Source organism: Prosopis cineraria, unplaced genomic scaffold (assembly GCF_029017545.1).
Source record: "Prosopis cineraria cultivar Desert tree isolate PC_DT_omini unplaced genomic scaffold, ASM2901754v1 PC10, whole genome shotgun sequence".
Classification (NCBI taxonomy): domain Eukaryota; kingdom Viridiplantae; phylum Streptophyta; class Magnoliopsida; order Fabales; family Fabaceae; genus Prosopis; species Prosopis cineraria.
Window position 1 is genome coordinate 11,420,337 of NW_026555341.1, and position 13,335 is coordinate 11,433,671.

The 13,335-nt window shown below is 31.0% G+C and overlaps 1 protein-coding gene and 2 non-coding genes across 4 annotated transcripts; all 3 read right to left on the reverse strand.

The window, feature by feature from the left end:
* Positions 1–2,673: 2,673 nt before the first annotated feature.
* LOC129284511 (protein CURVATURE THYLAKOID 1D, chloroplastic-like) lies at positions 2,674–6,631 on the reverse strand. 2 transcript variants are annotated; one of them, XM_054920015.1, is made up of 6 exons: positions 6,365–6,631; positions 5,477–5,712; positions 3,282–3,386; positions 3,108–3,179; positions 2,947–3,029; positions 2,674–2,748 (listed from the first exon to the last, which is right to left on the reverse strand). In XM_054920015.1, the coding sequence occupies exons 1-5, from the start codon at positions 6,513–6,515 to the stop codon at positions 2,958–2,960; spliced, it is 636 nt and encodes a 211-aa protein (XP_054775990.1). In that variant the 5' UTR covers positions 6,516–6,631; the 3' UTR covers positions 2,674–2,748; positions 2,947–2,957. The 2 variants fall into 2 exon arrangements, with proteins under 2 accessions (XP_054775990.1, XP_054775991.1); XM_054920016.1 differs by having other exon boundaries at positions 2,674–2,766.
* LOC129284706 (small nucleolar RNA snoR128) lies at positions 4,103–4,196 on the reverse strand. Its single transcript, XR_008586947.1, has one exon. It is a non-coding gene; the product is annotated as a small nucleolar RNA snoR128 (small nucleolar RNA).
* On the reverse strand, positions 4,479–4,572 carry LOC129284707 (small nucleolar RNA snoR128). The gene has a single exon (XR_008586948.1). It is a non-coding gene; the product is annotated as a small nucleolar RNA snoR128 (small nucleolar RNA).
* Positions 6,632–13,335: the final 6,704 nt, after the last annotated feature.

The following is a 13,335-nucleotide window of genomic DNA, read 5'->3' on the forward strand; positions in this document are numbered from 1 at the left end:
GCTCTTTTGTTTTTTTTTTAAATTTTCAAGTCTTTTTTAACCTAAATAATTCTTTTTTTTTTTAATTTACATGGCTGCTATAAATATTTCCTTATCCATGTCAATAAATTATAATAATGTCACCCCATTTTTAAAAAATATAAGCCAAATCCTTAAAAATTAAATTTGAGGGATTAAAATTTTTTATCATCCATAAAGCATATTAATTACCTTTGATATTTTGCAAGAAAATTTCCCTATCGAGTTGCAGGATTCTATAATTATAATATTAATATGATTTCATATAACAAATTTCAAATTAATATAAATTCATAAACACTTTTTTAGAAATAAGGTTAAAAATTAAAGTAAAAAATTATCTAGAGGACATCAACATATAGATTGTTGGTGAATAAAAAAATTCAGTGTGGGGCTCCATATCATGTACATACAAACACATTTAGTAAACAAGACACAATTTCAAAAGGATTGCAAGAAATTGCTATTTAGAACTCAATGTCAAAAAGCAAATTAGTGCACATCGTATCAAGAAATTCATTGAGTATCAGGATGTGACGAGAACAAACGTGCTCAAGCAAAGCTTCTTTTTATTGAGATTCAGCAAATAAGTTTTTCAATACATTGTGTTGAGATTTTCTTCCTCCTCTAGTCCCTTTGCCAAAGCTTTTCAATTTGGGTCCTTTGTTAATAAAAAGGAAACATTAGAATCATAAACTTCATAATGCGTACATGATTTTAATTGGCTTATCAAAAGTGCATGCAATATCAACAATTGGACTCGAGGGAGGTGACCAGAATTTTCTTCTTGAAAGAGTCTATCTTCGATACAATACAAGAAGATTTCTTGGCTGTGAGCTGGCTTCAACAATTGCATAAATTCTACCATTTCTAGCTTCAGACTTGCCCAGTTAAAACTTATTTGGGAAAATTACATTCAAACCATATCCAGAATGTGCTTTTACCAAATTTAATAAATAGTTAAATTCCCAGATAAACTTTTTTCAGATATAAATTGAAAACCAAAAATGCATTTAAACAAGAACAAAAGACCATTCTGTCATTCTCGATTGACCAATCGTACTCTGCCAATCGTCAAAATTTTGGAATAAATTGGGTTCCACGATCAAGAATAGCCTGGCTCAAGATAGAATTATAATAGGAAGACCAATGAGGATTGATCCTAGTGGGAGAGGTTATAACTACTTAAGCATGATGTCTTAAGTTTAAATCCATATAAATGTGTAAAATGCCCATGAAAGAACTACTCTCTCAATGGGATAATCAAAACCTAATTACGTTTATTTCTTAAACTACTTATTTATAAGCACTATACTACCACTTCTCCTAATCAGCCCAACTCCTAAGAAACTTCTTTTTATCTATTACAATATCATATCAAAAAACACAGTATAAAAATTTAGATTAACCCACCGAATTGAACAGATAAACTATTAAATCAATATTTTAACTAATTTAATAAAATATTTTGTTTATAACCAATTTGATTATGATTTAATTATAATTTTAATCATTTTTTCTTAAATTAATGTCCTGACGAAAACAGGCCATGTAAATATATTTTTCCCACTGAAATCTGTCCTCATTGTTTCCACTTTCCAGTTCCAACAACCCAAGGAGAGAATAATTCAAGCCCCTCGTTTTTATTCTGCAACATCTTCCCCAATTCCATTCTTCCTCGAATGACATTTAACTCCAGTTATTTCTTAAATGGGAGCATACTTTTTAAAGGACAAAAATAATATACTACACTTCATATACTTAATATACTTTTATTTAATTAAATGAAAAACATGTAAATTTTAATACATTAATAATATCAATGACAAAAGCTTGTTATAAATTCAATAATCTATAAAAAATAAACATCTTAATTTAATTTAAAACAAATACATTAAGTATATAAGATTAAGTACATAAATTTTCTTCTTTTCTAAAGTTTTAAATAAATAATATAAAATCGAGTCAAAAATAAATGATGTGACAAAGGGATGGGACCAGAAAACAATGACGAAAGTTGGGACAAGGGAAAAAAAAAGGAAAAATAAGAAAAAGAAAATGATTCATTATTTAATGTAATGTGTGTTAGATTTTCATCAAAACTCTATCTGTCAAAAATTCATTTAAAAAAATAAATTCAATTAAAATCAACTGCTGTAGCAACATTTTTATTTGAATATACTTTTTCCAAAGTCAATTAAGTAAACTAAAAATTATTTAACTTAATAATAATTTATATTTTAAAATGTGCATCTAAATATACAATAACAAAAAAAACACATTAATTTATGATAATTTCTAATTCTTGTTATACAAATAGAATATATTAAAAATGCTTAAAAACTGTGAAAAAACTAAAATAAAATAAAATTTAATATGTTAAATAAAAGGAATAAAAATATAAAATTTAATATGTTGGAAAAATCATATGATAAATAGTTCCAATACATTGACATTGAAAATTAACACAAGTCAAAAAATATATATGATACTTTTTTTTATTCAAAAAAATTTAACCAAGAAGAGAACTCTGCTATAATTCTCTCATTTTTCCCAGTCATTGCCCCACCATCTGAGAGCTTCAGTCTTGCACTCGAGATCATCAAAAAGGTTGGCAATGTAACATCGGGATATTTAACCAATACAACAAAAATAACAGCAAGGTGGCCATTAAACGCACCGAGGAACGGCGAAATAATCTTGGCTTCAATGTACCAACGAACAACCCACCTAGAAGAGGAAAGCTAACTGCGAATTAACAATCAACATATTGGCTCCCAATCTAACATACTACACGCAAAACTGTGTGCTATGGGAAAGAAAATTTTCTATTCAAGTAAGAACAATCAACATATTGGCCCCCACAACTAGAGCAAATATAACTATACAGTTGTATGGTAATGCAACGGCAGAAAATATAGCTCATACTGTCAGAACGACTAGTCGTCTTCGTAACCCAGGACTTGTGCCTTGAGCTCCTCTATTTTCATGGCCAGCTCATCCCTATTTTTCTGCAAGTTAATAAATCTAATTAATCCCATTTATCTAAGTTGTCAAACAAATATCAGATGAAAAACCAAAATAGGTACCTTGAAGAGAAGATAACGGGAAGTGAACCATAGAGTATATGCAAGGCCCACTACTTCCAGCAACTTGGGAATCTGATGCCCCAATGACGGAGAAAATAAAAAAAACAAGAGTTGGCATCCATATATATTTTTAGTGCTTGAAAGAAAGACATAATAAAAAAAACAAATACAAACCAATGGGATAGAATCAATAGCACCAACAACAGCCGACGTTAGCCACAAGGCAATTACAGCACCACCACCATACAAGATAATAGAACCCGTATCATCTAAGTCAAACTGTAATAAGAGAAAGGAATTAAACTTAGGTTAATAGCATAGCCCGTGTATTCAAATTCATAATAATGGCAAGTGAGCCGGTTCATGACAAGGGCATGAAGGTAGGGCAACAAAAAGGACTTGTACCGAAGGCGCAAACTGCCTTTAAACTAACTGATCAATGTATTCAAAGAACTAAATTCAAAACCGTTTAAAATTTTGCCAAACCTAATCGCACTACATGCTCACTTCCTTATAGCTAGCTAGTTAAATAGAAAAGGATAAAAGCTATGAGGGATGGATAAGACATTACAGAGGATGGCACGAACATTGGTAAATCAGCAAATGCTGCAACCAGTGCAGGCTTGTAAAGGAAAATGAGCACACAAGGTTTGAATATTAAAATCAAGGTTAGTACCTCATTAATCAGTAGGAACACAACTAAATGAAAAATGCGTAGAAATGCTAGAGATGATTGAAGAGATGTTGTGATATCTTAATAGTGCAGCCAATACCAATAATAAAGCATATAATAGAAGCAAAAAGAGGGGAAAATAAAGAAAATGAAAGACCAAGAAATACAAAGGCTCCAATGCATACCAATAGTTTAGACAAAATTTGGCAAACCAAGCGGGAAGAATGGATCAAAAAGAATAAAAGTTTCCATTCAAAGTTAAGTAAAATCCTCAAAACTGCAATGATAACAGAGACAGGACAAAACAAGTGAACATGTAGAGTTGCTCAGGTAACCGCTCAGGCTTGACATGACAGTCAAAATCTCATGAAGCATCCTATGAATGCCATCAATGATCTTTACAGTCATCACAGCAACTAAATTTGGAAATAGCTCCATATAACTACATAAATGAATACATCTGCAGGACAGACAATTTACGGTTCAATGCAAGGGAACATGCAAGTGCAAAAACATAAGAAGAGATTAAAACAATTCTACAAAACAAAGTTGAATTCTTTTCCAAAGGCAGAACCAACAATACTGGAGGAAAAACCATGCATATGATTTAAAAATTCCTCATTGCAATTACAGGTGCAGGTTCAAATTCACCAAATCTGCAAACTATTCAAGAAAGGGGGAGGTGAAACCATGTGAAGTTGCTCAGGTAACCGCTCAGGTTCGGCATTACTGCCGAAGTCTCATCAGACATTCTACAAATGCCATCAATCATGAATAGGGTCATCACAGCAACTCAATTTAGAGTTTTGAAGTTCAAAATGAGTAAATAAATACTCTGTCGTATGATTGATTCAATGTTCAATTCAAGAGGCACAAATTAAACAACAAATAACACGACTAAGAGGGGGGATATGTACAAAGTAAATTTGAATTGTTTTCCAGATAAAAGACAAAATATTATTTGAAAAATGATTTCAAAAATGAGGATGCAATCACAATTTTAATGGTTACAAGTTCAAATATGTCAAAACTGAAATCAGACCAAAGGGGAACAAGGGATCAACCCATGTGAGGTTGCTGAACAATTTGTAGATTCTCATGGCGACCCAATTTGTACATGGCTCTATAAGTCACGAAATGCATTATGCATATTTAGGATCAACAAATTAATACTCTGAGCATAGTTCACATTTTAAACTATAAATGAAATAGCTATTTGAAATTGAATAGAGAAAAACGTACAGAATGTATATTTTCAGGGAGAAAAGATTAAATAAATGGTGCAAATATCAAGCCTAGAAAAGCTGCACTTAACCATTCGAGTATCAGTTAGACTCCCTTAAAGACACCAAATACAAAAACCAAAGACCACCGCAAAACATCTTGTACCACATAGGTTCCAAGAGCTATGAAGAAATTTTTAAGATGAAATATGAATTTAAATCATTTTCATGAAATACGGATTCATACAGCTTTCAAAGGACATTACAAAGCAGGAAAGACATCCAGTTGAGACTGCATGGGATTAACAGAGACAGGCAACAGAGCATATAGCATTAATATCTTGAACCGGATAATTAAGCAATAAATCACTTCTTGCAGATAAGAAAGCACCAAAATTGCAGTCACTGGTGTGTATGAACGTGACATGGGTTACTAACATCAAACAATAATGAAGAAATGTAATTCCAGCAACCTTTATACTATCAAGCTTCTCAGCAAAATCAAATGGCTGCGCAGACTCATGCACGGGTGATTCTTCTTTTGTTTCTTCATCTGCAACATTTCCACTGAATGCATTATTTTCGGTTGTTCTAACATCCTCCATAATTATTGCACGGTCTGGTTTCTCATTAAAATATTGGCTTGGCCCACCAGATGTTTCATCCGATAATTTTGCCCTCGGTGACACGTAAAGTAAGGAAGTTGAACCTGCGCAAAAGGAAAGAATACAAGTCTTAAACTTTATAGTGCCGTTCACAAGTGCTCTGCACTTAGAACATGGTCGTATAGAAAAATAGCTGCAACCTTTATGTTCATTTCAACAAAACAAACATTTTGAGGTTTACTGATTTTTCTTCTATTCTATGAAACTCCCTCCCCGGACGGGGTGAGGTCGCAGGTTTTTAAAAATTCGAGGCAGCAGTCTACAACAGAGGGGAGTCTCTCAGAACAGAAAGCGAGAAAACTAAGACCCCGCTAACAAGTTAAATGGGAGACAGATGAAGTTAACGATAGGAAGAGTATTGGAATAAACTTAGTAAGTGCATAGATTAGAGAGAACCGGCGAGAAATAAAAGGGTGAAATCCTGTTCTTTTTCGATGTTAATCTCTCGGAGATTCGAACTACCACACAATAAGTTTTCAAAATCAATAGTGGCGTATCAGAATAAATAAACAGAAGTTCTCAACAGAAGGCACAAACCCAATCAATTCAAGCCCAAATATAAACTTCTACTCAAGAAAAAGCAAAAGTATACAAAATAGAAAATACACTTTAAAAGAAGGAAAACTACAGAAAACAATACAAAGAACCTACTTTATGATTTTGATTGAGACCGAATGTAAGGGATGGAGAACGTACGAGATAGCATGTTATCCGCAGTTCTAATCACTGGGGTTTTTCTGAGAGAAAGGAAGGGTTTAGGAAGGGGATGGGAATCGGGAGGAATCGCAGTGCAAAAGGCATTGTTATGGGAAAGTTTGAACATAGCCTGAACTGTACAAAGCTCCATATCCAGAAGCTTGCAGTGGCGATCAGCGAGCGAGGAGAAACGGTGAAGCAGAGAAAGCGAAGCGGGGTTTCACACCGTTATATACAAGTGCCCTCTAGGGTTTCCAGGTTTTTCCACTTTTCGGAGCTGATCGTGTTCGCATTAGTTTTCTTTTTGGAATAAATTAAATAAAATATGCTTTTGTGTGTATATGTGTGTTAGATCGTCTGATGAAGGAATACATATACAGACGGTGGGGGAAAAATATTATGGACACACATTTATATCGTTACATGATATTGTCTAATTATTAAAAGAGAGTGGATATATATTTTTATATAATTTAAAATGCAATTGTTCTAATTAAGTTTATTCTAAGTTAAAATAAAGAAAAACTATTATGGTATTTATAGATAAATTATTTAAAAGAAAATTTAGATACTTGATAAATATGTTTTTATCAAATTAAGATGAATATATTTCAAATTTTAAATTTTAAAAATATTAATATTTTTTATGCAAAATGAACTTAAAAACATATTTTTCGTCCAGCAAATTACTTAAAAATTATCAATATAAAATATTGAATTGGATGTATTGTAGAGACCAAAATAGGTGTGGAATGTTTATAAACTTATAATAAAATAATTATCTTGAAAAGGACTTAGTTACAACAAAAATTATGCCAAGGACCAATTGCATTTGAAGGATCATTCTATATAAAATATTCATAAAACAATTTAACTAAGTGACCGAAATACCTCTCCTCTATGAGAGAATTTCAAGCAAAACAATTTCTCATGTGAGAAGTGAATTGTGATTTGGATCCTTCATCTCTTCATGACTTCCGCATGACTATGTGTGACCTCCACTATATGACTCTTCTCTTAGAAGACTTCAACTCCTCTCTTTGCATGATCTTTGAGTGTGTTGTGCCACTGTGTGTTCATGTCTGTGGAGGGCAATTTGTGGCAAGAGAGAAGCAACTTCAAGAAATGTGAGAGGCAATTTCCAATAAAGATTTTCTTTCTTTTTTTGCAAAATGTACTTCCCCCGTTATCTCCTGTTCGTCCAAAAGCTAGGGATATATTCCCAAGCTTGAACTTTTTAGCTAACCCAAGTTTGAAAGGGCTATCAAGGAGCCTTTGTTAATTCATAAATCTGAAATAGAGCTTGTAGGTATTTTTCTTAGAATTTCTTTTTGTTACAAGTTCACGTGTTTCATTTTGTGACTTTTGCTTAAGTGCTTTCCTTTCTTAGTTGCTAGTTAATGGTTATCTCTTGAATGTATTAATTAAGTTGAGAAATGATAGAAGTTACTATATAAACCTAGAAGTACAAATCTGCAAGTATGATTCAAAGTTCAAATTTATCTGACCCATAACCATATTTTCTAGCTAGGGGCTCCTTTAAACACCCAACTGTAGTGCTAAATTGAATTTTCTAAATTAACATTGTATTTCACTTTTAAATTATCAAACAGTAAGTAAAAAATAATAAAAAATTGATTTGTAAATCCTGAATGTTAAACATTAAATGTATTCAACATCCACAAGTTTGATGAAAAATTTATGCCCTTTATAATTTTAGAACAAAATTTTAATGCATTTCTCTTCTAACTTATGTTTTTGTTTTAGTTTGCCCAATCACATTTCAACTAAATTTTAGCTACATCTTGTTTGGTCCCTAAGACAAATGGATTGCATTCTTTAAATAATAAAAAATCCACTAGAAGATGCCTCTTTGCTATGCCAATTCTCTTACTTCATAATGCATTGTCTCTCTCTTTATGGATATGCAATATTAACCATTTATGAGAGTTGGCACAGTGAATGTCCAATATTTGTGATCAAATCAAAGTATAGCGGTGAGGGAAAGTATAATATCATGCAATGTGAATTTTTCACTTATTTTACTTTTTATTGGGTTTGTACCTTCTTGATGATCATAGTTTTAATTTTTTTTCTAGTATATTCATTCATCCCCTTTCTATTTTGAGATCATTATCTTATTGTTATGTGTCATCATCATTTTTGTTGGTATTTAATTATCATATGTTCATGTTTGTAATTGATGTAAAAACCTTTTGAATAAAGTTTAGTGGCTAAATAAAATTATGGTAATACAAAACTTTTGGTTGAGTACATTGTGAGAATCAATAATAAGACAACATACAAATGGTCATGGCATTTTTTAAAATATGCTAACCAATAAATTAAAGGTGATACTTATTATATAATAGCTGTTATATAATTTGTCATTTTGGTGTCAAAAATGAAAGTGATATAAGTGTAATTCAAGGTTTATAAGAGTTTGGCCATTATTAATCTATTAAATATTGAATTTGATTATTCAATGATTATTTTTGTAGATATAGCAAGGCAAGGATGATTGCTAGAATTTTAGCAACTATAAAAATTTTTCTTTATTAATTTCTTAATTTTCAGATAATCTCTTAAAAGATTCAACGAAAATGGTTGCAATATTATATGCGATGGATTTGATAGATGTAGCGTTGTATGTAATGACAAACATAACGTATGATAATTGTTGCATTAATGAAGTTTTCACATAATTGTTTATAATTATCATGAAATCTATAATCACTATCATAAGCATGCACTGTGTATTAACTTAGATAGCAAGCTTGGTGTGAACACTATATTTGTTCGGGCATATTTTACATTTAATAAAAATAATAATAAATTTAACCAAAATATATATATATACACAAAAATAAAATTTAATCCTTTTTAGGATTATATTTTAAAAATATATATATTCTAACAAAATAAAAAAAAGAGATATTCTTGCTTAATTCAAAATCAGATTTTTCTCTCTTAATCTGATTTCCAAAATCATGATTAACATAATATAAAAAACAACAAGAAAGCATTAAAAAAAAGAGGCATTAAGCATTAACAAAACAAAAAAACAAGAAAAAGGAAAAAATAATAATAATTGGGCAGATGAAATGCTGAATAATCAGCATTTCACCCAACCCTTAAGCTGCTTTTGGGCTGAACACAAAAGGAACCACACACGCGAGCAGAGGAGCAGACAAAAACACGTAAAAAAATGATATAAGCTGAAGGTTAAATGCTAAAAACCAGATCCAGCATTTAACCATTAGCTCCTAACCCTTCGTTCAGACTCACATACACAGAGAGAAGAGAAGAAGTAGAAACACGAGCAGAAAAGGAGACGCACGAGCAAAAACTAGAGGCACAAAGGAGTAGACTAAAACACGTAAAAAAAAGAGGAGAAGAGCAAAAATGCAGCCATGCAAAGACACACACTCACTCAAACACAGAGAAAAAGCACCACACTTTTTGGCCGAAAAGGAGGAAGGCAGAAAAGAGGAGAAACCCACGAGCAGATGCAAAAAAAAAGAAGAGAAGCTTTTGGCCATGCACAGCAGCAGACACGAAACAAACGCACAGCAGAAACACAGCCACGCATGCACGCAAGTGGAAGAAGAAAAAAGAAGTGCACAGCGAAATAAAAGAATTAAAAAGATAGTCAGGCAGGGAGACGAGAAGGAGGCCAAGGGTAAGACAATTAAAAGAAAAAAATAGAGCATAAGAGAAGAAAGAGAGAGACGAAGAGAGGAAGAAATAGAGATGGAGAGAAAGAGACGGATCGAAAGGGACCGAGAGAAGAGAGCACCTGGAGATAGAAGAAGAAGCGAGGATGAAGAGAAGAAAGCACTGATCTAAAACTGAAAAAATAAGAACCAGGAATGTGAAATAGAGACTGGCGCTGACTGAAAGAAAAAAAAGAGAGGACCTGTGATTTTGGCTACAGATTTTTGAGGTGGGAACGAATTGAGAAGAAGAAGAGGACGAGAGGCAAAGGAGAAGAGTTTTTTTTTCTGTGCAAAATGAACGAAGGTAGTCTTGCATGTAGGAAAGATCAGCATTTCGTTTCAGATGCATAACCGGGAGCTAACTAGTTGTTTCCATCACAAGTTTAATTTTCTGGTTTTTTTCTCCCTTCTTTGCTCTGCTATTGGTATGCTCTACTTGTTTTTTTTTATCTCATCCCTGTTCTAAATTCCTATAACAGATATGTGTGTAGATTTCTGTCATGAAAGGGATTCTTGATGATACTTCCTTGTATTTGAAATAAGGAAATCGAAAGTTTTAAAAGTTTAAGCATGGATAAGGAATATTTAAGAAAATATTTGAAGAAAAAGTAGCTTTGTATCATTGTGTTTTCTTTCTCTAAATCATATTGCATATCTTAAATATGCTCTAACACGTGTTTATTTACTTTTACAAATGAGGTTAATTTAGTTATAATACTTTTCCATGATGCTTTCGATTCTAACATTTAAAAAAATTATTATTGAGCTAAGTGATAAGTTAGATTCAAGTTTGTCTTTTAGTATGAAAGAGTATTAATCAACCCAAATTTAATTTCTATTTCTTTATTTTTTAAAGTCATACATTATTTTGTATTTAATTTCAATTTGAGTTTAATTGAATAATTGTTGAAGGTAATTTTTATTTTAATTATATCATTTTCATATGGGGATTTTAAATGTGTGGTTAAACATACAAATTTTATTTTGTTATTATTATCCAAATATAATTATAATTGATTAAAATATTTGAATGGTATCGTGAGAGATTTAAAGAATCTTCATAGATATTTAGCTTAATTGCCTCATTGTGAAGGATAATGACTCCTCGCAAATGTCATGGTTATAACTTATATAGTAAATAAATAAATAAATTTCATAAATAAAATTATAAATTTTTTTAATAATAAAATTAATTAATTAAATTAATGTATTAAATATTTTGGTCATATGAAATTTTTGAATGTCTATAGTCCTCTAGAATAATCATCTTATCATAAAAGTCAATAAGAGTTCGCAGGTATAACGATTAAAATTTCTATGTTTAAAAATGCAAATTGTATAATTATGCATTAAAATATATTAAAAATATATATTATTTAATTCTTTATTGTGTGAGGATTTTGAATTTCCACAGATATTTAGGATAATCGTATTATCATAAAAGTCAATAAGGCTTTGCAGATATGATGATTAAGAGTCTTTTTCAAAAAAAGTATATATGTATGGACGTACTAAAAAAATAATGATATTATTATTATTTAAAAATTTAAGTAAATAAACTAAGTTGTTAAACTCTTTTATCGTGTGAGAGTTTGGAATCTTCGCAGATATATAGAATAATTGCACTACCGTATAAGTCAATAAGGCTCTACAGGTATACCAGTTAAATTTTTAATCATAGCATATAAAAAATAATTTAAACCCTTTACCTTTTTCTTATTCCAAAAATTTAAAAAATAGAGAAGATAATTGAAATTAAATCACTTTTTTGCAATTTAAAACACACATATCAAAATTTTAAAAAATTATTTTATTTGTAAAATGGTGAATTATTTCTAATTAATTTCTCTTCAAAAACTATTTTCACTAGCAAACTTATAATCCCAAGCTATGTGGGCTTTGACCCCCATCAACGGGTATATAAGCTTCAGAGTTTAATTCTGGGTCAAGTCCTCCCTCATAAATAAATAAATATTTCTCACTTAATTCTTATCATTTCATATCAAACACATGAATATAAAAGAAATAATTAAAATAATTTTAAAACTATATTAATATAGCACAACAAATTTCAGGTAACCGTTCTGACGAACAGGTGTTGTGGGGTGCCTAACACCCTCCCCATACTCAACCAACTCCCAAACCTATTTTGTATTTTCGTAGACCATCCTTATCCTCCTTTAAATACTTTTTCAAGATTTTCTCAAAATTTTGGATGGCGACTCCCATTTCTTCGGTCTTCTTTCCGAAGGCCGGAACCTCCATTCGCGGGCCATCGCGTTGCATTTTCAATTGCAACGCTTGGCTTTTAGTTAATCATTTCATTCTAGATAAATATCTTATACTTGAATGTAGCATGGCATAAATGACTCACTTATGATGGCTACTAATTTTCATTTCAGGTACAATATTTTGGATGCATTGAAAATGAGAAAAAATAAATTCAAGTTAAGAAACTCTTACAAATTCAACTCATGCATATTATAATTCAAGTGAGTTATAAAGAAATGCTGATCAAGGGATTCCCCTGAAAGATTACATGAAATTGTGATTGTACTTTAAAGTATATTTATGACCATCCTCGTTATTTGTTTTTTTTGGTAAAAGGTTAGATGTAGTTTAACATAGACATAATATTATTTTTAACCACCCATGGTATATTTTTTAATATAGGGTGCCCTATGGTTTTTGTTTATCATTTTGATTGTACTTGACAAAAAGATAAACTAAACTCAATGGAATTAATGTTCTTTCATTGAAATTATTGTTGTTCATTCTCACTCTTCACATTTACTTGTTTTTTCAAGACAACTCAATTGTTCTCAATGTTACATTATTGAGTACGCATCTTTTACAGGTTAACATAGCTTGCTATATAATGTATAATACTTAAAAAGGAGAGAATTTATTGTAAGTATTCCCTTATTTATTTTTTATATAGGGTATGATGTAGTTTAATATATGTATGATGTTGTTTTTACTCCCTAAAATATATTTTTTTATTAAGGGTACCAAAACTAGAGGGTGTAAGAATTTTGGCTTAGGGTGTGAAGGTTCTCGCTTGGCTACAAGGGATCTAGTTTAGGGTGCAAAGCTTATGACTTAACCATTTTCATATAATTCATAATTGTTTTCATGTAATGCAAGGGCATTGACAATGGTGTGCTCTCTGTGTGTTTAATTTACATGTAATCCGTTAGATATTACATGTAAATCATTCCTTAATCATACTCGTGAGTTTTTTCACATATT